This window comes from Mustela putorius, unplaced genomic scaffold (genome assembly GCF_011764305.1).
Source record: "Mustela putorius furo isolate JIRA1106 unplaced genomic scaffold, ASM1176430v1.1 tig00000460_pilon_pilon_pilon, whole genome shotgun sequence".
Taxonomy (NCBI): domain Eukaryota; kingdom Metazoa; phylum Chordata; class Mammalia; order Carnivora; family Mustelidae; genus Mustela; species Mustela putorius.
This window is the reverse complement of record NW_025421389.1, coordinates 17,194,041-17,222,033: the sequence shown is the minus strand read 5'-3', so window position 1 is coordinate 17,222,033 and position 27,993 is coordinate 17,194,041. Positions and strand designations below refer to the sequence as shown.

Sequence of the window (27,993 nt, the reverse complement as noted above, 5' to 3'; positions counted from 1 at the left end):
CTGCTCCCTTTATTTCAGAATCTAGAGGAAGTTGACAAAGTGTGACAACAGCTCGGTACAACATGTGGTGGAGATTTTGCAGCTTGCTGGCCTGGTTCCCCTTACAAGGTAAGGACTTGGGGCTCGTTTCTTATGAGACTCAGCTGACCTGGTATTGTACCAAATCTACCTGTCAGTCAGTTGCATTCACAGAGGACCCACGGCGGAGGAGAACCCAGGTGTGTATGTGATTACTTTCTAAGCTACACCTCAATCACACATGGAGGGATGCTCCTGCTTTATTTAATCTCTTGTTCAATGGTTCTATTAGTATTCAATACTAGTAAGTATAGAAAGAATCACTGTAACCTGTGTCTCTGTGGCATCTATGGTACGGCAAAAATGTTACAAGCTTATTAGGCTGTCTCTTAAGTGTATGCAAGGTGGACGAGCATCACAGTGGGATTTTTTTTTTTTTAAGATTTTATTTATTTATTTGACAGAGATCACAAGTAGGCAGAGAGCAGGCAGAGAGAACGGAAGGGAAGCAGGCTCCCTGCTGAGCGGGGTGCCCGAAGCGGGGCTCAATCCCAGGACCCTGGGATCATGACCTGAGCCAAAGGCAGAGGCTTAACCCACTGAGCCACCCAGGCGCCCCACAGTGGGATTTTAAAAGCTTCTTTATTGTATAAGCCTCAGCCAGGTAATTCAAGTTCTCTAAAAACTCAATGTCTGCATCTTAACATGGAGAGATGATTAATTATGTTTGACGACCAAGCTCCCTGGATTTTTAAAGGGATCAAATTTCAAAATGGGAAAGCACTTTGAGGATGACGAAGTGCTCTACAACTTTTCATTAGCTCAGAGATAATAATGAGCCCCATGGAAAATGCCTGCTTAGTTTTTGAGTCGGTGATACTTTACATTGGATTAGCATTTTCAAATCTGACTTTTGATGCTTCCTGAATTTGAATGTAGCATGATGAAAATTAGAGACGCTGTTACCTCTTTAGCAGAGGCCAAATTATTCCTGCTCAAAAGAGGGGGCAAGGTATAGAAGTCTCTAAATCTCTGATTGCAACTTGTACCCAATTCTTACAAAAGAAGCTATGCCAAAATGTATTGCTTGCTGCCTGTGTGTGTTTCCAAATATTGAGCTGAATTACAGTTAGCTTTCAGGGACTGCACCAATCCTAAATCTACATTTGCCATACAACTGCAGCTGAATGATCCCGTTTTAAAAAACTAGATTTCCTATTTTATGTAGTATTTCAATTTCCTATTTTATACACTTAGATTAAGTGCTTTCTTCTTTCATTCTTATACTCTGAGGCACTTCCTATGAATTCAGTATTTGGTAATAAATAATATTAGTTTCTTCAATAAGTGGCTTAAAGTGCAGCTCATACATTCAGGAAAAGTACATTTAGAGAGCCAAAATTAGAATGTTCTCAATTCTTCCAAAGTTTAAAGCCCTTAACTGACTTTCACTTTTTGAGGATTCAAGTTGTTGCCTCCTAAAAATATCTCCAAAAAAAGTTTTAAAGAAAAACAATAATAATCATGTCTTAAGGCAAAACCTAAAACAACTCTTTTAAAATATAAATTATTCAAATACTATTTATAAAGGGAGGAGAATATATTTATACAATAAATATATTGTACCATGTAAGGGGTAGGCATTTTATATTAATTACATTTCATCCTAGCACAGATACTGAGGTATTAATATCCCTACCCCAATTTACATGAGAAAATGGAGTTTAAAAGAAGTTAGATAGCCCACCCACATTTTCACAGCTAGTAAATCAGCCTGCACAGCATATAAATAAGAATTATCTCATGAAGGATTTACTGTGTGTGTGTGTGTGTGTGTGTGTCTTTCTACAAGGTTGGGATAGAAAGTGTTTCTTAATGTAGATCAAAAGTCTGAAAGCCACTGATTTATACAATTTGGAAGATATGCTACTGAAAATCCCAAACCGTAAACATACCCAGAAGGCCTCGAGGCTCAGTGGCATTGGGCACACATTGTCCCCTCTGACCTAAACTTGCTTGGGCCTGTCAGAGTCCCAAAGAGGAGGGAGCTGACCATATTGCTTTCTTGTTAGCAAAAAGGCAGCGAATCAATTTTGGCAACACTATTGCTGTCAGCTGTTTTTAGCTATGAATCATGGGAAGATCACTGTATCTTCTACCATGCAACTTCTAAGGCTGCCAAGAACTATGGACAAAAAAATTCCGTAATCTCTTTTCAAGGTCACTATCCACATAAATAGCCTCTAGGATGGGTAAAATACAGTAAGAATGAACAATTTTTCAAAATTAATCCAATTCAGCTATATTGTGGATGATGAAAACCCACCAGTTTGAACCTTCTATCCTGGTCTTTAGGGCAGGGTAGGATGCAGGAAACAAAAAAGAGTTGTAAATTTAAGGTTCTGTTGATAATCCTTTTGTCCATGTTTTCTGTTTTTAACCATGAAAAAGTCCCATGTTTGTTGACATTCCGAGATGCCTTCTTGAAAGCCATACTGGAAATAATTTTGACAAAGCCAGATTCATCTTCACCCTTTTAATTTTCTCTGTTGAGTCTATCTAAACAATAATAATAACAACAACAATCCTTTTTTATAATGATCTAAATGGAAGCATTTGTCTACTACCTCATAATAGTCATGTAAATAGGGCTCTGATTTGAGACAATCATCCTGATTTCAACTTAGTTCAAGTCTTTCTTATGCAACATAACAATAACAGAGCTGTTACATTGTTTATTACTGGATATATAAATGTCCGCATTTTAGCCATTAATTCAACTAATACTTTAAAAATTTTTTTTTTAAGATTTTATTTGAGAGAGAGAGCATGAAAAAAAGAAAACAAGACAAGTGGGGGGAAGGGAGAGGGAGAAACCTACCACCGCTGAGCAGGGAACCTGATGCGGGGCTCGATCCCAGGACCCTGCGATCATGATCTCAGTCGAAGGCAGACACCCAACTGACTGAGACATCGAGGCACCCAATACTTAAATCTTATTTGAAAAAAAATTGAAAAAATTAAATAAAATAAAACTTACTTTGTGTGAAGTCCTGGGACTGTAAAAATGAATGAATGCCAAACACTTCTCTATGAGAAGTTTGCAATCTCCACACTGAGATACTTGTAACCAAATGTAAAGCACTGGGCTAAGTGCTATAATAGAAGTCCCTTCAGGGAGCTGGAGGAGAGGGGAGGTCATTGTGGGGAAGAAGAAGGCTAAAGACTGGTTAGGCAGTGGTATAATTTGAATTGAGTCCTAGAGGCGATAAGAAAGCTATCCTGGCAGTGGTGCCTGGGTGGCTCAGTCAGTTAAGTATCTGACTCTCGATTTCAGCTCAGGTCATGATCTCAGGGTTGGGAGATGGAGCTCTGTATCGAGCCCAGCATCAGGCCCCACTTTGGGCTCCTCACTGGGCATGTAGCCTGCTTAAGATTCTGTCTCGCTCTCCTTCTCCCTCTGCCCCTCCCCCTCTTAAAAAAAAAAAAAAAGGTATCCAGCTCAATAGAACAGCATGGACAAAGGCCAAGTGTCTTCTTGAGCCTGGACCTAGCCGCGGCTGGTAACCACATTAGATACAAGCAAACAGAGGAATAGAGTGGGTGGTCTCTCTGTGCCAGCTGTGTGTGGAGCCTAGGGGGACACTAGAGATGATGCGTTCTGATGGGATCTGACAAGTTTGGGGTCCCTGCAGGATAGACTCGCTTTGTTCTGGAGCTTTTAATTTATTGGATGCAATCACTGGGATAGTAAGGTATGGGGGGAAAAAAAAGGAACATTTTACTCTTTCTTCAGTCTACCATGATAACCTCTAGTAGAGGAGAGATCAGACACTGGGACCCTGAAAATCTGGGGGAAAACAAGGAAATCGTAAGAACTGCCCAGGTTTCATCTATGTATGCTTTGGCGGGTGGTTGGGACTGCTGCTTGCCCTTTTGACTGAGGGTCGGTCACACATGCTCTGGGGTGAAGCCACTGCCATGAGGTTGGGCGTGGAGATCATGAAGGTCACAGGTTCTACTTCATCTATAAACCGGTCACAATCCATGAACCCCAGAGTCAACCAGCAGCCTCAGAACACATGGCCTCGCATGGATGGATGAAACTAGTCAGAAGTCCGTAACCCATTCAGTAAACAAGATCCACCAGCAGTAAGGGGGGACCTCCCAGGAGAAACTCCACGGCTAATCCCTGCCCTGCTTTGCACGCTTGGCCTTGGAGGAGCCACGGAGACAGACTGGAGCTCTGAAGCCCAGCCGGGGAGCCTAGGAAGTAGGCACACCGCACTCAGGAGCTACACGGGAAAGTTGAGGGGTGCATAGGGATATGTTTTTAGAGCCTGCAGGGGAGGAAGTGGTGAGCAAAGAAGGTAACCCACACCCTCCCTCTGACAAAGAAGGTGAAAGTTGGACTCCAAACTTAGATGCAAAAAATATATCTATAAAAAAGGAGCTCCGGTTTAATTTGCAACAGCAATGAGAGAATCCTGGAGAACTTCCCCCTTGGAAGACGTACCATCAAACACAGGTACAGGAATCTTCTCCCAATGTTCAGCAGAGCTCAACACACTGAACGGTATCTGGGAGCACTCACAGCTGAAGCATCCTGTCTGTGGCTTCTCTCCGGGGCTATTCTTCCTTTCTACAATGATTTCCTGTCTCTCAATCAAACAAGGGGTCTACATGCTAACTGAAAGAAATACCAGCCTGTAAAGCTAAAGGCAAGGCTTGGAACAGAGTAGAGGATACAGCAATCACTCTATGCCTCGAACACAGCCCTTTCCACGCGAAACCCAGGCTTTTGTAGCTGTGCTCAGTAGCCTGGGACTCAGTTCCCAACAACAGAGGCAAACGCTGATCTTAGGAGATAAGATTCTTTTTTTTTTTTTTTTTAATTTGACAGACAGAGATCACAAGTAGGCAGAGAAGCAGGCAGAGAGAGGAAGGGAAGCAGGTTCCCCACTGAGCAGAGAGCCTGATGCGGGGCTCGATCCCAGGACCCTAAGATCATGACCTGAGCCAAAGGCAGAGGCTTTAACCCACTGAGCAACCCAGGTGCCCCAGGAGATAACGATTCTTTAGCTTCTGCTAAAAAGCCACCCTATATGTCATTACAATTTTTTAAACCCTATAAGAATCAAATAACAATTTAATTCAAAAGCACACATCCCAAGAAGAAGGCATCTTTAAAATGGAAGACATTTATTCATAAACCGTCCACAGATAAATCCCGACACTCCCCTTTCCCCAGATGCGGGCTTCCTGTCTAGACAATGGCTTTGCCAAAGGTAAGGACACGGACAAAACTTTTTAGTATCAACTTCTGGCCTGAGGGATGAAATTAGGGCATGTTGCTTTGACAGTGGTCTTTATTCTGTCATTGATTCAACATAGTAACTTCCCTCCTGTCTCTCAGTATTCTTATTAACAACAGGAGACCAAAGATGCCTGTCCATCACCTGCTTTATGCTGCCATCATGAGAGCTGGCACTAAACCATTACTTTTCAAGCTCACACTGTGATACTTTCTGTAAGGAATGAATTTTAGAGAAATAGAAAATAGTCTCTGCCCTCTAGAAACTTCAATCTGTGGGAAGCAGGATAACACACAAGAACGAGAAAGTAAAAAGCAAGAATCAAGATGGGAATGATTATGGAAGTAATGGAAGGTAGATAGTTCTAGATTCGATTTCTTGGCTCGGAAACTCCTTAACCTTAGAAGAAATTCCATTGTCACTTCAAAGCATCTCTACTAATATTATCTTTACTACTCAGTTACGGGTTGATTTTATAGATGAAAATACTTCCAAATGACCCAACCCAAGCAGAATTCTGGGCTTATGCTTCAATGCTCTTATGAAAACACAGTATCTTTTTATGGACTCTTCATTGTTCATTAGTATTGGCTGATGATTTGGGTATTTTTCCATCAGAACTCCAGCAAACTTTTTTCCCGTGAAAGTCAATAAGAATACAGTACAACAGTTCTGGGTTATTATTGCCAGAGACTAGATTGAAATTAATGACCTAGAAATGGAACAAACTAAAAAGTCCAAAGCACTTCTCCTAATACTTAAAATTTATCACAAGGAAATAAACTCCTTGTTTCTCTCTCTCTCTCTCTCTCTTTTTAAGGTTTGAGATGATACAGTGAAACTCGTTATATTTGCTATTCATAATTTATAACCCCACAGCATTCTTCTGTTTATAGAAGTGCTTCGTACTTTCATTGATAAGAATTGTCTAGTCCTCGGTGGGGGGAGGTTTTTTTAAACTTAAGACTTGAAGAAATAGCAGATGGCAATAAAAGTGCCAAATCAGCAATAAAGCCCATTTATTTTATTTTTTTTTATCCATTTCCTTTTTGGGAGATTGTATTTGCAGCTGCTAACAACCCACTGTTTATCATTCTCTGGGGGTTGTGACTGGGGGAAATTAGATGCTCATGTTTGCCTGGAGAAAGTGTTACTGTGGACAACCGAACTGGAAGAGATCTTAGAACATCCTTGCTCTGGTGCAGAAGCTCTTTTGCATGAAAACCACTTGGAATCCTAGACACCTAACTTGTACTTAAAGCCACAAGTCACTTGTTTCAAGGTTGAGGCCAGAAACAGGTGTTTCAGGGGTCTCCACATTTGGACAATCTGACCTAGTTACATGACCATGGACTCTGAAGCCCACAGACGTGGGTACAGACCCCAACCTGTGTGACCTTCAGCCTCTATTTCCTCATCTAGAGAACCAGCAACATCATTCTTTCTTTATAGGGTTAGTTCAAAAGTTAAATTAAATACAGGTGAATGTGGCCTGGCAGAGTTCCTGGCATAGGAGAGAGCAAGTGCCTAATAGATACTGTTTAACACTTTCCTTCTTTCCTATCAAAATCGCACCCCTTCATTCAGACCTCCTTCAGGAAGCATCTTAGTGCCCCTACGTACAATGCTTGCTCCTTTGTATTGATTTAGGTTTTGTTTCTCTAAGAGGTGTGTAATGAGGGGCACTTGGGTGGCTCATTTGGTTAGGCATCTGACCCTTGATTTTGGCTCAGGTCATGATCTCAGGGTCGAGAGATCGAGCCCTATGTTGGGGTCCACTGCTTAAGATTCTCTCTCCCTCTCCCTCTGCTTCTGCCCCTCTCCCCCTGAGTCTCTCTCTCTCAAAAAAAAAGTACATAATAAATGACTAAATGAATGAATGAGGTTGTGTTGAGAATAAGTCCCTGCCTCAGCTCGGGAGTGTGTCTTGGCCTATGCCAGCCTGACTGTCCCCAATTCTCTTCCTCTGCAGAAGCCTTTCTGACTAACCACACAGAAACAGTCACCGTGGAGGAAGGCCAGACGCTCATTCTGAAGTGTGTTGTTTCTCAGGGGAAGACCACCTCCCTGCAGTGGCTGGCCCCCTCAGGGTTCACCATTTTTTTAAATGAGCATCCTGGTAAGTGGAAGAAAAAAAGAAAAATTGCCACCAGACCTCAACCTGTGGGATTTTCCAGACAGACAAGTTGGTGGGATAGAAACCAGCATGAGTCACCCAAACGGTGGGCTTGGCCTCCCCTGCTGTTACGTGGGGATCACACCCAGAGACCTACTACTTTACACACGGCTGCTTTTTCTGACAGGAAGTCTGAAAGGGAAACCCCACCAGAATGGTTGGTAAAGGGGGCTCAAGTTACAAAGCACATTTCCATGCCCACACCTCACCCCCACGTCACCCCCACATCACCCTTTTCCTCTCAGCAGCGATGAACCTGCCAACAGCACCAATGACAGGCCGCAGACAGACTTGAGGCCTTTTGTCCTCCCGCAGCTCACGCCGTCGCCCCACGTCTGGAGCCAGCTGCCTCACTTCCCATCTGAGCCATTCAAAGCCCCATCACAAAGCTCCCTTTCAGATACCTCCTTTTCTCCTGTTGGTCTCAACACAAAACCAAGATCACGGAGCCACTGAGGAACAGACAGGGCACACTACCTTGGAAGGGAGGGCAGCCATTCCTGTTTTCACAGACACACGTTGAGTCCCAGATGCCTGAGGTGGAAAGGGAATCCCCCACCCCCAACACTGCCAATTTTATTGACATATAATAAACACATAGCACCGCATTAGTATGAGGCATACAATGATCTAATATTATGTATATACTGCAAATTAATTGCCACAGGGGGTCTAATTAACATCCATCACCCCACACAGTCACAATGGTTTTGTTTTGTTCTTAAGGAAAGGGATTCTTAAAAGTCTATTTAGTTCCTTTCTTTGGCCAGGATTTTACTAACCCCTCCTCTTCCTAATGAGACCATTGTATACCTCCATGTAATATTCTGAATGGCCAAATATTTGGAAAAGTCTCCAAAACAGCAAATTTCATTCTATCTTGTAAAAGCAGAGCCTCTAAAAAACTTGATATGCTATGAAACAGTTTTTTAAAGATTTATTTATTTTAGAGAGAGAGAGAGGGAGGGAGGGCAGGTGCATAAGCAGGAGAGACAGAGAGAGAGGGAGGAAATCTCAAGCAGACTCTGCACTGAGCGTGGAGCCCAGCATGGGGCTCGATCCCAGGACCCTGAGATCACAACCTGAGCAGAAAGCAAGAGTCAGAAGCTCAACCAACTGAGCCACCTAGGTGTCCCATGCTATGAAACATTATTAAATATCTTTATGTTCGATGTAAACTTACCATATATTTCAAGCAAAATTAACTATTAATAGTAGAATCCAGTAAAGAAAGTAGATGTTAATTGTTGAAAGTTCTGAGAGAAACAGTTTGAGTAGAGATCATTCCTGTTAAATATTGTTTTCTCTTGGTTTGGTTTGGGTTTTAGTAATCTGGGAGAAGATGGGCACTCTCAAATTCCTACAACAAGAGAACCTTGGTTGAACTCAGTGATGCTCAAGCAAGGGTCATTCTTGCCTTCCAGGCGACATATAGCAATGTCTGGAGAGAGTTTGTGTTGTTATAACTGGGGAAAAAGGAGCGGGGGAGGGGGCGGTCCTAGCATCTAATGAGTAGAGAGGATTGCTGCTAAACATAGTGTACAAGATAGCCCCACAACGAAGAATTAAGGACTCAAAAATCAATAGTGGTCAGCTTGAAAATGCCTGAAATCTAGCTCAGATAATGCCAGTGTCCCAGGACACACAACCATTCTTTCAGATGAGAAACAACCTTCCTTGGTCAGCCATTCAAGGTTTAACTATGTTACGCTTGTTCATGTTACAAATCCAAAGAGAGAGAGACAGAGGGAGGCAAAAACCACTTATTTCAGGAGCCTCCGATTTGCTAAGGGACCTACGACCTAAGATAGAAATCCCAGGTCAACACAGAATCAAAAAACAACAACAACAACAACAAACCCAAACACTTGCCAAAATCTTTAGGAAACTTCAAATAATAATAAATTTCTAAAAAATTAAAAATAAAAGGAGCACCTGGCTGGCTCAGTAGGTAGAACATGCAACTTTTTTTTTTTTTAAGATTTTATTTATTTATTTGACAGAGAGAAATCACAAGTAGGCAGAGAGGCAGGCAGAGAGAGAGAGAGAGAGGAGGAGGAGGCAGGCTCCCTGCTGAGCAGAGAGTCCGATGCGGGACTCGATCCCAGGACCCTGAGATCATGGCCTGAGCCGAAGGCAGAGGCTTTAACCCACTGAGCCACCCAGAGCATGCAACTCTTGATCTTGGGGTTATGAGTTCAAGTTCTACATCATGTGTGGAGATTAACTTATAACCAAAATCTTTAAAAATAAAAAGCACCCAAATGGAGAAATGGATAGTCATGCGTTAATTTTCCATTCTTTACACCCATTGTGACAGGACAACCTCAAATCAATTAGATTTCAAGGAGGTGACTCTAATGGGGTGAATCTCGTTTTTCATAATGTACAAAAAATGAAATCAATCTAAGAGGTAAATCTAATTTTTCATAATGTACCAAAAAAATGAAAAAAAAATTAATCACCCCTCAACCCGAACCCTTCACCAGCACAGTGTTAATTTCCTCCATGCACAAATAAAGCAAATGGTTTGTTTCGCAGATCCCGGTATCAACATATTTCATTTCCTAAATGAATGTCGAGCTTCTGAGAGGCATCCAACTGGGAACACTAGAATTTGGAAGGCAGCTCAATCGGAGATGTGACATTTGTTCCGCCAAAGTGTGAAATTCAAAAGCCATTCCTGTGAATAATCAACCCACTGAGAGACTGTATTCTTCTGATCGCTTTCTTCCTAACAGCTCTTTTTCTCTCTTGTCCAGCTTTAAAAAATCCCAAATACCAGCTTCTTCATCACTCCACCAATCAGCTTTCCGTCAGCGTGCTGAATGTCACCCAGCGAGATGAAGGCGTGTACAAGTGTTTACATTACAGCAACTCCGTGAGAACAAAGGAAGTAAAAGTGATCGTGTTAGGTAAGTGCCTGAGGGCCGGCAACCCAGCACAACACCAGCGACAGACTTAGGACAGGACAGATCATTCTTAAACTTCACATTCTAGTTAGTAATATTGCCTAGAGCAAAGCATTTTCTTGGGCACCTCTACCATCTTTTGTCAAAAGGAAAACAGAAAGGAGCATTTTGACTCACGAGCCCCAGATGAAAATGTGACTTTGTGAAATTTGTCTTTTGGCATCAATGCAGTTTCTTGTCCAAGGAACTAAGAGAAAGGAGAATTAATACTTGATAAGCTGCTACTATGCACCAGGCACCGTGCTAAGCTCCAGGGGATCAAAGAGGAATCGGGCATAGCCCCTGCCTACAAAAGAATTGACACACAGGTCAAGTCAGGCAGAGAAGCCTGTAAATAAAGTAGAAGCTAACGACAGCATAAGCTAAGATACAATGAATTCAGATGTAATTGTACTGGACAGCTGGCTCACATCCTCTGCCAAAACCAGGTCCTCTCTTCTAGTGGGGAATGGGTTTGGGAGGTGTGGACAGGAAGCATGGGTCTCCTGATTGCCCAGGGCTTGCTCCGTTCTCTGGACGGTCCACTGTGTTCAGTGGAAGCCTTACTGTCTTTACTTTTCTGCTTTTTGTGACGGAACAGATCAATTATATACATCACTTTTTATTGATCTCTAATTCAGATCAATTATACACGTCACTTTATATTGATCTCTAAGTGACATAATTCCACAAATGACAAGTGAATGTCTTGGGCTTCTTCTGTTGAATTAATGTAGCACGGTGCCTGCCATAAAGCAAAGGCACAGTAACAAAGTGTCTGGGAAGGCTCCTGAGGCGGGTTGAGACCCAGTGGGACCCAGCCCACCTTACTGGCCAGCACCCAGAGCACTCTGGCTCACGCTGCCTGTGTGCCCTTCTGGGCTCCTCTCCCCGTCCCCGCATACCTCTGTCACTACACTTACCGCATGATCTTTTAACTAACAGCTTAGGGACTGAGTCTATCACCAGACTGTCAGCTCCTCAAAGGGCTTTATCTTTTCCTTATGTGGACAGCCCACACCTAACACATCTAGTATCTACATGCAGCTGAGTTTGCAATGTCTCAATGGCAGATAAATGAGCCAATCAACGTGCTGGGGTGCAGCTCTGGACCAAAATGTGAAGGTGCATGGGAAAGAGGAAGAAGGTAGCCTACCCAAAAAGTACACTTTGACCCTTGAACCGCATGGGTTTGAATTGTGCAGGTTCCCTTATATGCAAATTTTTAAAATAAATACCGCCCAGTACTATAAAGGTGTTTTCTCTTCCTTATGATTTTCTTAATATTTTCTTTTCTCTAGATGACTTTCTAGGAAGAACAGAGTGTAGAATACATAAAACATAGAAAACAGGTGTTCATCAACTATATTATCACTAAGGCTTCCCATCAACAGTAGACTCTTGGTTGAGTTTCGGGGGAGTCAAAGTTATGCATGGATTTTCAACTGTGTGGTGGTCAGGAGAAGTGTCAGTGCGCCTGATCCTCACATTGTTCAAGGGCCAACTCTATTTCCAAGACAGGAGTATGAAAAAAAGGACAAATGGGCCCTTGATAAGAGAAATGCATCTTTAATATTAGGAGGGGATAGAACTCACTCACTCATGCCGGTCTAGAACTGAACCGACCAACTCATAAACCAATTCCTTCGTGACATAGACAAGGAAACTGACCCACCAAGATATGGAGGGACACACAAGGGTTCTTACGATAACTGGTAACCAATGTAACTAGACTAGTGTTCTCCCAAACACAGTCAAATAGCAAATGTAAAAATTACTGTTGTAACACTGGGAATTTCCACGGACTAATCACACACTGGGTGACAAGCAATATGGACCAGAGCCAAGGAAGGTTTACAAGTACATAAAAGCCCTTTAACTGTATTCTGGGAAGGATCAAGTAAAAAAAAAATGTCCATTATGTAGACCATACACGACCATGATCTCTATAGACTATTAGACTCCGTGCTTTACTGGGATACGCAGACCAGATCAGTGAACGCAGAAAAATTAATTCTCTTCCAGCAACACCGTCCATACCAACCCTGGAAGCTTCAGTTATCAGAACGCAAGACGGAAAAGAACACGTTACTCTTAAATGCTCCACCGTGAGAAGCAAGCCGCCTCCGCAGATAACCTGGATTATAGGGAATGACATAGAACTCGATGGTAAGTAAGAACAATGTTCTCTCGCCTCCTTTGTTTTCCTTCCTACGGCTATTTCCAAGGAATTTTTAAATCCTCTGGCACCCTCTGGTGGTGTCAGCAGCGGCAAAATAGCTTTCAACAATCCTTCTGATTTCTCTGGACAGAATTATCTTTATAACCTATCGATACCGTGCCTTCATCTCGAAAACCTATCACAAATAATAGGATTAGATGTTCATACTTAAAATAAAGTGGGCACCTGAAATGGGATATTATGGTTTCTTAAAACTCAACAGAATTTCGTATATAAGTATGATATAGTTATTATCTTGGCATGAAATTCTAGCAGACAAAAGTTCGAAAATACATTTAACATACGGCTTGTATATTGGAACAGGTAAGATCCTCCTGAAAAAGTGCGTTACGATGTCATGCCCTCCGCAAAAATATTATGGTACTAAAGAATCTAAACTTTGGTTAGATTAAAGCAGGGTTCAGTTGACAGAAGGATAACTAATGGTCTGGGAACTGTTTGGGAACTGGTTAGAGTTTCTTTACATCGTAATGTGTTACATTGGACTTTATACACCCAGAGAGAGATTCCGTCCAATGCCAATTCTACATCATTACAAGACCTCTCCTTTCATTTGCCTGATTGATTCACCTTGAGTAAGGTCTTGGGTCTTTGTGTTTGATGACATTAGGCTGGCCTGTGCCATCACCGTAAGCTTTGGATTTTATTTTCCGGTAGTGAAGGTTAATAGAAACCTAACCACTGTCCTTCACCTGCTTCCCTCTGGGACTGGGGCCAAGCGTGCACAAGGCAGCTGGGCGAATCTAGAATGACTTAGAAGTCTAACGGGTTTGCCAAGATGTCAAGGCCATTGGTCTTTAAGAGAACCAAACTCACCCAATGGTATTAAGTAGCCACAACCTCCTACACCCCTTTCATTTGCTCCATAGGTGAGACCCACCATGAATTTGAAACTGATAGGAAGAAATGTAACAGCAGCAGCATCCTCAGAGTCCACAGATACAGCAGAAACTCAACAGTGGACTGTGTGATCCGACACAAAGGCCTACAAGGAGGAAAACTGGTAGCACCTTTCCGATTTGAAGACTTGGGTAAGAAGAATGAATGATTGTCTTTAATCATTTAATTTACCTTAATATTACACTATTAAATGAAATTAAATGGAATGAGAAGAGTCCTTCAGAGTGAGATCACTGTCCACAAAGCTCTCCTTAACAGCAAATCCCTTTAATGATGGAAATTTCTCCAGCTGAGCATCCTAGAGCACCTGTTCCAACATCCGGGACCCCAGTTGTGCGGAAAGTCTCTCAGGGCGCCATATGCAAATGATGTCATGCTTGCATTTTGATAATGACAGCCGGCCTGACTTGGCCCTACATAGTTTTATTGCACTCACGTTTTCAGGGAGGTCATCTGAGACATACTTTATCTTTGTAGTCAACCCAAAAGGAGATAACAGCCACTGAAATAAATCTAAACTTGCCCGTATTATTTTATGTTAATGTAAAACACTCACACAGTCAAATTAAGCCATGATTCCTCTTTAGATTTATTTTGTTATAACTTTTCTGCAGGTTTTAGTTTAACTGTGTTAATATTCTGGGCAGAATAAATATTAATAAAACATTAAATAGTTAATGTAAAGAGGCATTTCAGAATGTGTTCTCTGATTCCTTCATCAAAAACAAAAAATAATTTTAAAGCTCCAGAAAACCTTTTTTTGAGGGAGAGGAGGGGTGGGGAGAGCGCGTGAGGGAGCAGTGGAAAGGTAGAGAGACTCTCAAGCAGGCTTTACGCCCAGCTCAGAGCCTGAGGCAGGACTCGATCCCATGACCCTCAGATTATGACTGCAGTTGAAATCAAGAGTCGGACGCTTAGCGAGCTGAGGCACCCAGGCGCCGCTAGCGAACTTCCTGAGCCAAGAAGTATCTAATAAGAAGTACCATGAATCACACATCTGTAATGAATAAGACTCTGACCTTCGTTATTTTATAAGGTACTTCTCAAAGTACAAAGAATTCCTCAAGTGCAAGGATTCACTCACACTAGCAAAGGAGGGAGTGGCTGGGTGAGGATATGTTTGTTGAGAAAGGCAAGGCACTGGTTAAGAAGCATGCTGTCATGGGAAAAGCACCCTGCAGCCCTGTGGGGGTTGCTGCTGTGGCTAACGGCTCCCCCCTCACTACCAAGTGCTTTCCACCAGTCACTTTCTCATCAAACCAAAAGTAGCAAGTCTTGAGGAAGCTGCCTCCAGAAGACTGGGGCCCCACAGACTGGGCTTGCTGACGTAATCTGACGCACAGTCCTGCCTCTTCATGACTCGTCCCCCTCCAGTCCAGCCTCTGCTATCAGTGGAGCATAGCTCATGGCGGGAGGGGTGCTTCTGAAAGATCCTCAGAGTCTTTTATTTTTAAGATTTATTTATTTATTTATTTGAGAGAGAGAGAGAATCTCAAACAGATTCCCCACTGAGCATTCCAGTGCAGGGCTTGATCTCATGACCCTGAAACCATAACCCAAGCTGAAACCAAGAGTTGGATGCTCAACCGACTGAGCCACCCGGGAGCCCCAACATTCAGATTCTTCAACAAAAGAATCAGTGATATTGAAAAAGTATGTATTTTTACTTTTCAGCTACAATTCAGGCCATCTACAAAAATTACTCCAGAGGGGAAATCAGTTTCTTCTCCATTATGGCCATACTTCCAAAGGACTCAAAATCATAGTCATAAAATGCTTCTCATAATAATAGGATAATAATAATAATAACAGGAAAATAATAGGGACGCCTGGGTGGCTCAGTTGGTTAAGCAGCTGCCTTTGGCTCAGGTCATGATTCCAGCGTCCTAGGATCGAGTCCCGCATCGGGCTCCTTGCTCGGCAGGGAGCCTGCTTCTCCCTCTGCCTCTGTGTGCCTGTGCTCACTCTCTCTCTCTGATAAATAAAATCTTTAAAAATAAAACATTTTTTTCTTAAAAAAAAACAGGAAAATAATAGGATAATAATAATAATAATAATAGGATAATAATAACAGGATAAGACTTGACTTTTGTTTCTGATCTAACTGTGGATTATTTAGCACCCACAGCCTGATCTCCACTGAGTCTTCAGAGAGCAGCTCCAACACCATCTCTTGGCCAGTTCCATGTGTTTATGGCTTTTCACCCTTCAGCAAGCAACTATGTTGACATACAGATACTACACACATTTTGTTCATCCAATGAGCTTAAAAAGTTTGGTTAGCTGAGGGTGCTTTAAAACACATTTCCAAGTAAGGATTCTGGCCCATTTCATGCCCATACTCTGTGTGGTAGGACCTGGGAAAATGAAGATTGGGCAAGCATCGTATCCAGGGACGTGAGCAGTGTCTGCCGTTGAAAAATCAACACTTCGATGCTTGTGGAAGTGTGATGCTTAGAGAACAGAGCAGGAATGGATCAGACCCTCTTCCAAATGATTTACTTCATTGTTTAGTATTCCAAATGAGGAATCTTAATTTCCTATTATTAACTGGAGGTGGGATTAAAAAACAAACAGACAAACAAACTTGAGCAACAGTTCTCAAACTCAGAGATGTGGGGATCCCTCTGCACTCCTGCAAATAGCTGAGGACCCCAAGGAATTTTTAGTTATGTGAATTGTATCTGTCAATATTTACATACTAGAAATTAAAATTGAAAAAATAGTTTAAATATTTATTTATAAAATAATCCACTATGTATAACAGAAATGGCATCTTTTTGTGGAAAAATAACTGTTATTTTTGCAACACCAAAATGTTAGAAAAATTGCACTGTTTTGCATTCTGAAATCTCTTTAGTATTGGGTTTAATAGAAAACGATTAAGTTTGGGGCACCTGGGTGACTCAGTGGGTTAAGCTTCTGCCTTCAGCTCAGGTCATGATCTCAGGGTCCTGGGATCAAGCCCTGCATCAGGCTCTCTGCTCAGCAGGAGCCTGCTTCCCCACATACACACACCTGCCTCTCTGCCTACTTGTGATCTCTGTCAAATAAATAAATAAAATCTTAAATAAAAAAAAATTTTACTTGGCAGCAAGCAAGTTAACAACATCACAATTCAACCCAGTCTGTGACTGACTCCAAGACCACCTAACAAATAAATAAGGAGGGAGCTAGGGGACTGGGCAGACAGACAGAAGGACTAACAGGTAGATGGAGACAGAAACAGCAAACCACCTTAGCATACTCCTGTGAAACACAGCGCTGTGGGCCCCCCATGCCGTACTTCTCAGCCAGGCAGGCTAGCAGATGGGCTAGCAGCAGGATGGAATCAAACACCAGAGCAAGAGCTGCAGGGCACGTAGTGCTGAGGTCTCCGCAGAACCTCCCAGGCACGTAGCAGCCGTGTCCATTCCCCAACCTATTGTCCCAAGCACCATGTGGGTGAGACTGCTCTCTGTAGTTGCAGATTTCTGTTTTTCCCCTTTCCTAGTTACCGATCACGAGCCGGCTTCAGATGCCCCGGAGAAAAGCTCCCCGTCCTCACAGGACCCTCAGCAGCCCACTAGTACTGGTAAGTGTCAACCTGTTAAAATTAAAAAAAAAAAATCCTCCTTGGAAAGAGCCATTTTTCCAATTCTCATTTCTAAAATTTTTTTTTTAATTTTAACTTTTTTTTTTTTTTTCATAAGAGAGGGAGAGAAAGAGGTGGAGGGGGAAGGGCAGGAGGAGAGGTAGTTGGGTCTCAAGCAGGCTCCATGCCCACCGTGGAGCCTGACTCAGAGCTCCATCCCAGGTCCCCGAGATGGTGACCTGAGCCAAAATTGAGAGGTGGATGCTTAACTGACTGAGCCAGCCAGGCGACCCTGATTTTAACTTTTTCAGATTTTTTTTTTGACAGAGAGAGAGATAGATCACAAATAGGCAGAGAAGCAGGCGGGGGGTGGGGGCACGTTGGGGAGGAAGCAAGCTCCCTGCTGAGCAGAGAGCCTGAGGCAGGTCTCGATCCTAGGACCCTGAGATCATGACCTGAGCCAAAGGCAAGTTAACCCACTGAGCCACCCAGGTGCCCTGATTTTAACTTTTAATAAGGCAATGCAGGATACCCTGCACTGGCTCTAGCTTAGTGGTTTCCTGGAGAGGCAGAGAACACCAGCAGAGTTCCCTTAGTGGGATGGGCTTTGGGGTAACTAATGCCTTGTAAGTTCAGTGCTGGTTTGCTTGCTACACACACACACACACACACACACACACACACACACACAGACAAAACTGTGATATTTGAATTTCCTCTACGGTAAAGGGCAAGGTTGAATTCATTTATGGAGAGACTCGTTTCTTTGTTTTCTCATCCAAAGCACAGCAAACACAAAATAAAGACTTGGTTTCAGCAAAGGGCAAAGAAGCAGGATGTGGAGATGTGGGACTTAGGACCACAGAATAACAAGCTCGCCTTTGAAAGCACCCCAGTTGCTCGGTTGTCAAGAACTCAGACAGATTTTGGATGACAGGATTGAGCTCTCAAGGCAGAATTTATGAAGCCTGGATTATAATCCTAGTTTTTTAGACAGTGAACCCACTGGATGGTTAGCTCTGGGCAATGGTCATATATTTATCTTTGTATCTTACTTGGCGTAGTATCTGGCACTAGCAGGTACTCAGAAAATGCCGTATAAATGAATAAACACACGTATGAATACCTTCATTTGTTATAGGGTTTTGAGCAAGAGAGCCTCATCCAAAAAGGGCATAAACTCCTATATGTCCTCTTTTTGTTTCAAACAGTCCGTCTGTAGGAATTTCCTTGAGTGGAATAAGTGCTTTCCTATCATTATCAAGTCCATAGTTCTGAGTATTAGATTGCATTTTTAAACATTTTTTACCTGGAATAATATTTAAAAGTAAATGTTCGGGGCTTTTAAACACTGACACAAACAATATGTACCAGCCTGTGTTTTGAAGGGCAATGGAGATTGAAAATGGTCTGAAGTGGAGCCACCATCTCACTTGCTTTAATAATTCAATATTTGTAAACGTGTTTAGAATCTACTTGTCTTCAAATTGGCTGACAGTGCCGCTAAACAACCCAATTTTCTGCTCTGCTTTCTGATATAGAACATATGATTTAATATGGTTTCTAAATTTCCTTTCAGCTTTCAATTTCTACGATTTTATTACTGTTAATCACACCCATTTCCAGCCGAACGGGTGGTTTCATTCCCCGCGGGATCCACACAGTGGCGCTGTGCAATGGGCTAAAAGGCAGGGGGGTGGCGGGCAGGAACGGGCAGGATGAGCAACAAAACCAGAAAACTCGGTCTTTGGTTTTTATGGCTTCTCTCGCGTAGCAAAAGCATCACAGTACATGCCCGTTCTAAACGGGGGGGGGGGGGGGCAAGCAGAGGTTTGAAGGACAAGAGAGCCTATTTTTCAATATAGAAATCATTGTTTCCCAGGCTGTTATGTTTTCTTGCCACAAGGCTTGGGGTCCCAATCTTCAGCATCCCGGTGTTGCTCTTGTGCTATTCTGAAGCCCTTCTCACTAAGAGGCCTGATTCAGGAAGCAGGTGTAAAACAGTGGTTTACATTTTGCGTTCTGAATTTCAGTGTTGGCTCCATCACTCACTAGCTCCGTGATGTCAGACAATGTACTTAGCTTCTCTAAGTCTCTGTTCAGAGCTGTGGTGAGGAACCCACAGAGTGCTGTGTTTGGGGTTGAGCCTAGAGCTGGCGTGCAGTTAACTAACATTGAGGCGAAATGAGCCATTTGCAACTATTTCTGGAAGACGTCAGTAGTTCAAAAATGGTCTTCTTGTTGTTTTTGTTTGGTTTTGGTTTTTTAAGAAGAACAACTTAATTTGGTTTCCAAAGCTGCTTCGGGATGGCTGTGTAAATATACACACTATTCATATACCGTTACATGTATATTTCATGTCTTAATTTCTTCCGACTTAGTTGCAGTAATGGAAGATTCCAGTATAACAGAGAGTGACAAGGAAGAGAAAGAACAACCCGCTGAAGACCGTGCCTTGGCCACTGGTAAGCATCCCCCACAGCATTTAGAATAAACACTTGACATTTTAACCTCTTCATCAGTAAATCCAATGGCCTTTTTCAGTCCCCATTTTCTTGACCTTTCTATTGGTAAATCAATCCCTTGTTCCTTAACGTAGTTGCCGCCCTGGCTTCCTTGACGTACTCTGCCTGGGTCTGTGACTTTTTGCTAACCACTCCTTCTACATATCCGTCAGAGAACTTCCCTTCCTCCTCTGGCTTCTTTTATGTGGATACACTTCTGACTTGACTTCTCTATCCTTGATTTTTTCCCTTAATTCTTTTTTTTTTTTTAAAGATTCTATTTATTTATTTGACAGAGAGAGAGAGAGAGAGAGAGATCACAAGTAAGCAGAGAGGCAGGCAGAGAGGGGGGAAGCAGACTTGCTGCTAAGCAGAGAGCCCGATGCGGGGCTCGATCCCAGGACCCTGAGATCATGACCTGAGCCAAAGGCAGACGCTTAACCCACTGAGCCACCCAGGTGCCCCTTCCCTTAATTCTCAATGAATTTACCCATTCCCAAGGTTGTTCCTGTTGCCACCAGGCAGGAAAGCTCCATATTTATACTTCCAGAACATCCTCCTGAGAAGTAATCCCTGTTTCATTTCACCTTCTACATCCCTGTTGCTGGATTTTCTGCCATCTCCTCGAATTTAACATCACCAAAAACCAAACAGCACCTTTTCCCACAAAATCACCTCATCCAGATGATCACAGAGTCCCCAAACCTTGAGGTCATCCTCCATTCCTATGGATGTGTGTACACACAAACACATAGAAAATCAGTCCATCTCCAAGGACTTTTGAGTCTCTTCTTCCAGAATCTTGTGGACCATCACTGCCACCGTTGGTCCAGACCCTCATCAGCTCCTGTACAAAGTTCTAGGACTTCAGTTTCTCCTCTTGTGGTCCATTTTTAGGACTATGTTCAAAACACCCCATTGCATTCTTCACACTTCTGTTCAGAAAACATCTGTGGCTCCCCGATCTACCACACAGAGCAGGAGCCTCAATGCCTCCACCAAACGGCCTCCATCCTCTGTTTCTACAGTCTTGTCTCTTAGACCCCAACAAGAACACACATTTTTCTCTGACAATATCATCCCTTTTTGACTGTCCTGCCCTCGATGACCTGAACTGCCCCTGAAGAAAGAAAGGGGTTCATCTTGCTTCTCCTTACCCTTCTTTCAAGGCCAAGATCTTCACTGAGAACTTTCCTGACTAACTCAGGGACCACTCCAGCCTCTGAATCCCTGAGCCCATGATGCCATTGATCTAGAATTTGATCTAGGGATCTAGAATTTGGCAGATTTCTGACATCTGTTGATTCATGTATTTGTTTCCATAGAGAGAGAACTACCCCAAAAGCACAGGAACCATGCCTTTTGGAGGCCCAAACACGATGTTCGACACTAGCTAGTCCTCCTTAACTACTTGTTGGCTGAGAGGGGGTCAGGACATCTGGGAAAAACTAGAGCCCATAGAATCAGAAAGTGAGGTTTAGAAAGATCTTAAAGACCTCACCTAATTTATGTCCAAAGCCCTTCATGTAGGACGACATTTAACCTAGCCAACATTCACGGATTTTGTTTTATTTGCATAGTTTTCCACACTCCTTAACAACCTCTCCTGTGCTTAACCACACCTTGCTAAGAAATCATTCCTTATAGCTCATTTAAGTCCCCTGATTATAATCTAAGTCAATATTCTTGCGTATTTTCTCCAGAAACGAAACATCACAGCTTTGAAATCTATATAACTTAAGAGCATTTTTCAAGTCATCTCACAGAATTGCTTTGTTTGTGCACCTGTTGCCCTGTTTTCAGAGAATAAATAATACGAATCTCTTTCCCTTCAGGGTAAAGCTCTGTCTTTTTACCCGAGTCGCCTTCAGCTGACGCTACACTTTGAAAGAATCATGCAAATCCTGCAGTGACAAAAACCAACCAACCTTGAACTGTCTAAATTCCTTTTGTTTCCCGTATAGAAGCCAGTCTTCAGTACGTGGGGGTGATGCGGAGGAAAAACGGCATCCTGCTGCTCACCCTTGTGTCCTTCCTCATCTTCATACTCTTCATCATTGTCCAGCTTTTCATAATGAAGCTCCGGAAAGCGCACGTGGTGTGGAAGAGAGGTGAGAGGCAGAGGACCCAACGAGGCACTCGGGGGCGCTGCGACATGGGGCAAGGACAGAGGACATTCTGGCAACTAAAGCTTTTCTGTCCGGTGCCGCACAGCCTGTTTGATACATGCTGTCGTTCAAATAAGCACTGGCTGGTTTTGCAGTAAATACAGGATGTGAATCTCCAGGGGCTGTAACCAAAGAGTGTGTAACCCAGAGATTTCAGAGTCGCTCCCGGAATTGACATTAAGTTATAAAAGCTTCTAGTCACCAAAGGATCCCCAGTAGAAAACTCATTCACTCATTCAGAAAGCATTCACTGAGCCCCTCTAGTGTGCCAGGCACGAGGGTGATATGTCTGTCAACAGGAGAGACCAGGTCCCCCCCACCCCCGCCCCACAAGGAGTTCACATTCTAGGGGTGGCCAGTCGAAGGGGGAATATAGACTGTGCTGATTCTGTTCTAACTTTGCAAGAATGTATTCAGCCTCCGTCAACCATACTATGTGAGTAACGTTTCCCAAGCTTTCCGATTAAGAAGTTATCATCAGACACCATATGTATATATCTATATAGATAGATAGATAGATAGATAGATAGATAATTTACGTAGCATGGAAGGTACCCTATTAAAATGCATAGATTCAACACATACCAGAGCTGGAAGGGACCTTAGAAGTTATCCAGAATAATCGTCTACTCAATGCATTCCTTCTGTGTGGACCAGGATTAAATCCCCTCCTAATTCTAAGTGATTATTCAGACTTATGCTGGTCCGTGCAGTGGCCACAATGTGGCTCCTGAACCCTTGAAATGTGGCCAGTCGCTTTTGAGAGGGGCTGAAAGGATAAAATACACACCCAACTTCGAAAGCTCAACACACACACACACACACACACGAATACAGTGCATCTAATAATAATATATTGGATCTACTAGGTAAATGAAATATATTATTAAATTAATTTCACCTGCTTCTTTTTGCCCTTGGAGCATGGCCACTAGAAAACTTAGAATTACACGTGTGGTTTGCATTCTAGTTGCCAACATTGTTGCCTTAGCCACAAATGACTCCAATACCTCCAGTAGCAGAGAACTCAGTAGGTCCCAAGGCAAAATACTACCCCTTTGAATGGCTCTCGTCCTGTTCAAAATACAACTTCTCCTAGTTTGATGTCATTCTCCCCACATATTCAACTGGACTAAATTTCATCATAAATAGACCTAGAAACAGTGTCTGGCTTTTCAGCTATACCTACACAATAGGCAAATGCCACAGTATTGTTTCAAAATCCCCCATTAATGTGTTGGCCCCATAAGCTCTTTAAGGGCCACTGGAATGGTTCCATCCCAAAGAACAATATTTGATTCTAATCTGTGGTCATCTGATTTCTGGAACTCTTACACAGCCTAGCGCAGTGCCTGTAGGAATCAGAGCACAAAACAAAAACAATTCTCAGAACGAATGAGGACATGAGGCATGGGAGGGGGAGTGGGGAGTCCACTGCTGTGTAGACAGAGGGATCATGCTATTCAACCGTACATTTGTACATATAAGGGATGTCTGGGGCACCCGAAATTAATAACCTCATTTTCTTTTCTTGCAGAAAACGAAATCTCAGAACACACTCTAGAAAGTTACAGATCAAGGTCAAATAATGAAGAAACATCATCCCAAGAGAAAAAGTGCCAAGGTAAGTCAACAACATGACCTCCGATTTGAAAAATGAGGTTCATTAATTTGTTGCCTTTAAGGAGGAGGGCAAAAATCAAAGTCTGATTTTAGCACTAGAAAGTCCATCAGCCTAAATCATCTTGTAGAACATAAGTGTATCTCCCAAAAATAAGAACTAGCGACCCTTAAGTTCCTATGGCTTCAGACATGCCCCTGTGGGAAGCTACCCCTGAGTTCTCGTTGTCAGACAAAGGCACATCTTGGGCGTATATGTCCCTCTTGTGTTCTGGGTATCTTTCATACATCTTAACCATCCAGCATTTTCCACACCCCATACCATCTGGTCATTTCTGATGTATTGTTTTAGCTACCACAGTCGTCCTCAGGTGGTGAGTAGCGGGGTTTTATCTATGTTATGTCCCCAGATTCTCACACAGGGCCTGAAGCAAATGGAAGGTTTGATACATTTGTGTTGACTAAGTGAACACAAGGCTTAACTGAGTCAAACAGACATGTTTTGGGTCTTTTAAATCACTCCATGGTAGTTTCCCAAGCGAAGTATGTAAAGAAAGTGAAGGGAAGGGTTTCTAAAGGAGACTGTGTGTGCACACGTGTGTACACACGCGTGTATGTGTGCATTCTTGACAAAGATCTAGTAGAGCGCAGCTGGTACTACAGGAAAGCAAGAACCTTCTACCTTTCCTTCAGCCATTTTGGTTCCTCCACTGCAAAGGAACTTACACCACCCACTGAGAGGTGCGAGCTGTGCAGAAGAGCTTGGCTGCGAGTTTCTACTGGTTTCACTGAGGTTTTTATAGGAAGCTGGCCCATCGCAACACCTCTGCCCTTTTTTTTTGTTTTGACTTAGTAAGGTGTGAAATGGAAAGAATCACCGTATTAGCTGGAACAGGGGAACAGAGGGCAGATCGTGAGAACTGGGGCGGGGAGGGGAAAGTGGGAAGTGTGTGCGAGGCGCAGAGGGTCTGTTGCATTGCACATGTTTCTAGAACATCAGTGTTCTTGTCCTCAAATGGCGAGTAGGAGAATTTTGTCAGTATGATGTGTTAGTTGGATTGTTTCTTCTGCCAGTTTTCTTAAGCCAGGGGAACCAAAACAGTGAGTATAGAACGGTAACTTTTAGAAGGAAAAGAAAAGCCCTTCGCTCAGCTGCTGAAAAGGCAGAAAAAGCCTTTGCATCTCAACTTTTAAGAAAGTTGAAAAGGGCTACCTTTGCTCAAGCTTCCCTTCCCAGGAAGGTCCATCCCCAGGGGCTGGCCACGGACTGTGGGAGGTGGTACTTCCTCCTGGGCTGGGCCCCAACCTGCACTTCCGGCCCCCTTCCCTGAGCTCCCTCCAGCCCAGCATCTCAACTTCCCTGTTTTTACTCACTTAAAAGACATCCTCTGGAGCTGTCTCCTGCCTCTGTGTATAGAGTTACCTGGGCTCTGAGTAGTCTGCCCCAACCCTATGTTTCCCATAAGTCCTGCTAATTTTAGTATGAAATTTGCTAAATACAATGTAGGGGGGTTTTTTCCCCCAGATTTTTTATAGCAGAAATGTCTATATATTTTATTTCAGGTTTATTAGTATATTTATGTAAGAAGATTAAAAAAAATCAGCCTGTAACAATGTGTTCAGGCCATTTATGATATGCATGAATTTCAGATTTGATTTTTTAAGCCATTAGCCTATGAACCCAAAAATGCCACGTGCTAAGTGTCTCAAAAATGGGTGCAGTATTGTTCAAAAGAAATGGTCATCTTTGACATGTTTTTCTTTCAGGTTTCCACTCTAAGAGCTACATGAACTACATCACACAGTTGTACTCAGAAGCAAAAACAAAGAGGAAGGAAAATGCACAAAATTCAAAATTGAAAGAAGAGCCCACTCATATACCAGAGACCATTGTGTAGTGCTCCCTGCAATAGAAAATATGATTTTGGGGGGCGACCGCATCATCACAGTGGAGCAGCCTATGGGAAGGTGCATAATTACTGTCACATGAAAAATAGACTTTGAGTGTGATGCAAGACAGTGTCTTCCTATAGAGATCTGCTTCTGGGGTGAGAGCCGCGAAATGAGGACTGGACCATGGACACAAAAGCTTCATAGTTTAAAAAAGAGAAAAGAGAAGAAAAGAAAAGAAGAGAAAGAAAACAGAAGAACCATTACGCCTGACACTACTTCAGAGCAGGAACATTCTCCAAAGCCTTGGAGATCAGGGAACATCCTACCCTGAAGGGAGGAGGAGGCCTGGTTGAGAATCACACATTTAATTTTAGTCTATTTCAGTTTGGAACTGTTCCTCAGTCTTTCCTGCACATTCAGGACATTGGGATAGCCTTGAAGATTGCAACCTAGTGATTTTGTCAACTCTCACACAGTTGGCCTTTGTCTGATCGTTTCTTCAGGGTTAGATTCAGGTTACAAAACTCTGACGGGACTGTCACAGAACTGATGTTTTGGCTACCCCTTTGGGTTTTATTTTCCCCTTCACTGATGTTCACTTTGATCCCTTGATTAAGGGGCTGTCTGCCAGTCTTCCCCACTGCGAAGTTCCTCTTTCCTCCTTTATAAGCTGGTATTTTGTGCAGAGATGCTTTAAAAACATGCAGATCTCCTGTTCCTCATCAAACTTCCAAGTTACTCCTTTATTTCTATCTGTATGGACTCACAGTTTCCTGTTATTCAATGAGTTACAATCTGTTACTGTGTCAGCTCACTCATTGGGTTATAATCTGTTACTAATCTCTCGCTAATGGGGTGATCAAATGGCAGAAACAGGCTTTTGTGTCCTTCTTATCCTTAATCTTTGAGCACTTTCTTCCTTTCTGGTACAAAATATCCCAGGCTCCTCTTCCTGCCCCAGCCCTGTAATGAGCCATTTCTCCAAGGATCCCTGGTTCCTTTTAGTGGAAAATGACATTTAGAAGCCAAAACCCAGGAGCTATGTGTGTGCATTGCTTTTGGGGTATCACTGGCCTCAAGTCATCTTAATAGTCAGAGCTAGGGGATGTATCACAAAGTGTGCATATACTTGACCCTTGAACAACTTGGGTTTGAACTGCTGAGTCCACTTATACACAGTTTTTGCTTTTAAGAATTGACAGCAAACACCACAGGGTATTCTTCACAACGGCCTGTCCCAGTCTCCAAATTGAAGGCAACCGGTGTAAAGGTCACACCTTCTGCCCTGAGAGTACCCCGGATGACCCACAGAGGCCCTCAGCAGCCCCCTGAAACCCTGGATCCCTCCCCTTCAAGTCCTCCATGAGTTGGGTTCCCTGCTGGTGCTAGGGTGGCCTCCCAGGTAGGGCACGAACCCCTCCCCATGCAGCACCCTAACCCCGTCACCATCAGGAGGCTGGCGGGCTCAGATGTGGTCACAGCTGCCCATCACCATGGGCAATGTTGCCCCTGCAGGCAGAGGGGGACAGCTGTCCTGTACCCCCAGGTTGTTGCCACTGCCCACGGCCCACGGCCCACCAGGCTGCAAAACACCACCATCCAGGGGCCAGGCCATCACTGCCACCACCTCTGTCCTGGCCCAGCCTCCCTGCAGGTGGATTGTTTTTTCAATAAATATATGTTCAGTACTGTAAGTGTATTTTCTCTTCCTTTTGATTCTCTTAATAATGTTGGCTTTTCCCCAGCATTATTGTAAGGGGACGGTACCTACCACCTAGAACACGCATATACATAATATATGTTGATTGATGGTTTGTGTTATCAGTAAGTCTTCCGGGCCATAGTAGGCTATTCGTAATTACATTTGGGGGGGGGTGGGGGGAGTCAAAAAGTCATACAGCAGTTTTGACTGGGTGGGAGGTTGGCCCCAAGCTCTCGGTGTTCAAGAGTCAACTGAATATATGGATATACGTGTCTATGTGTGTACGTATATATTTAAATCTATTTAAAACCATGTTTTTTGGTTTTTATTTTAAAGATTTTAGTTACTTATTTGAGAGAGAGAGAGAGTGAGTGTGAAGGAGAGAGAGGGAGAGATCAGGAGCAGGGAGCAGAGGCAGAGGAGAAGCAGGCTCCCCACTGAGCAGGGAGCCCAATGCGGGGCTCAATCCCAGGACCCTGGGATCATGACCTGAGCTGAAGGCAGACACTTAACTGACTGAGCCACCAAAGCACCGTATAACCATGGGTTTATTCTAGCTTTCTTCCTTGCTATATGTATTTTTTAAGAGATTCATGTACTTTTTAAAAAAAAATTTTGTATTTATTTATTTAACAGAGAGAGAGGGAGAGAAGGAACACAAGCAGGGGGAGTGGGAGAGGGAGAAGCAAGCTCCCCATGGAGCAGAGAGCCCGATGCGGGACTCGATCCCAGGACCTTGAGATCATGACCTGAGCCGAAGGCAGACATTTAATGACTGAGCCACCCAGGCACTTTTCTGAGAAACCCAGTTTCATTATCCTTAACCTATTTACTTATTCGCTCAATGCCCTGTATCCCTGTGGTCTCCCAGCTCTGCTAGCATCCGATTCTCCGGGAGCACATCCTCTCTTCCTGTTCAAGTTCTGACTC

The 27,993-nt window shown here is 43.2% G+C and overlaps 1 protein-coding gene across 1 annotated transcript; it reads left to right on the top strand.

The window, feature by feature from the left end:
- Positions 1-5: 5 nt before the first annotated feature.
- CRTAM (cytotoxic and regulatory T cell molecule) lies at positions 6-27,055 on the top strand. Its single transcript, XM_004750089.3, has 10 exons — positions 6-108; positions 7,306-7,452; positions 10,272-10,424; positions 12,486-12,629; positions 13,572-13,733; positions 17,096-17,176; positions 19,558-19,641; positions 21,645-21,791; positions 23,386-23,472; positions 25,236-27,055. Exons 1-10 carry the CDS (start codon positions 63-65, stop codon positions 25,364-25,366), a joined length of 1,182 nt encoding a protein of 393 aa, XP_004750146.1. The 5' UTR covers positions 6-62; the 3' UTR covers positions 25,367-27,055.
- The last annotated feature ends 938 nt before the right edge of the window (positions 27,056-27,993 follow it).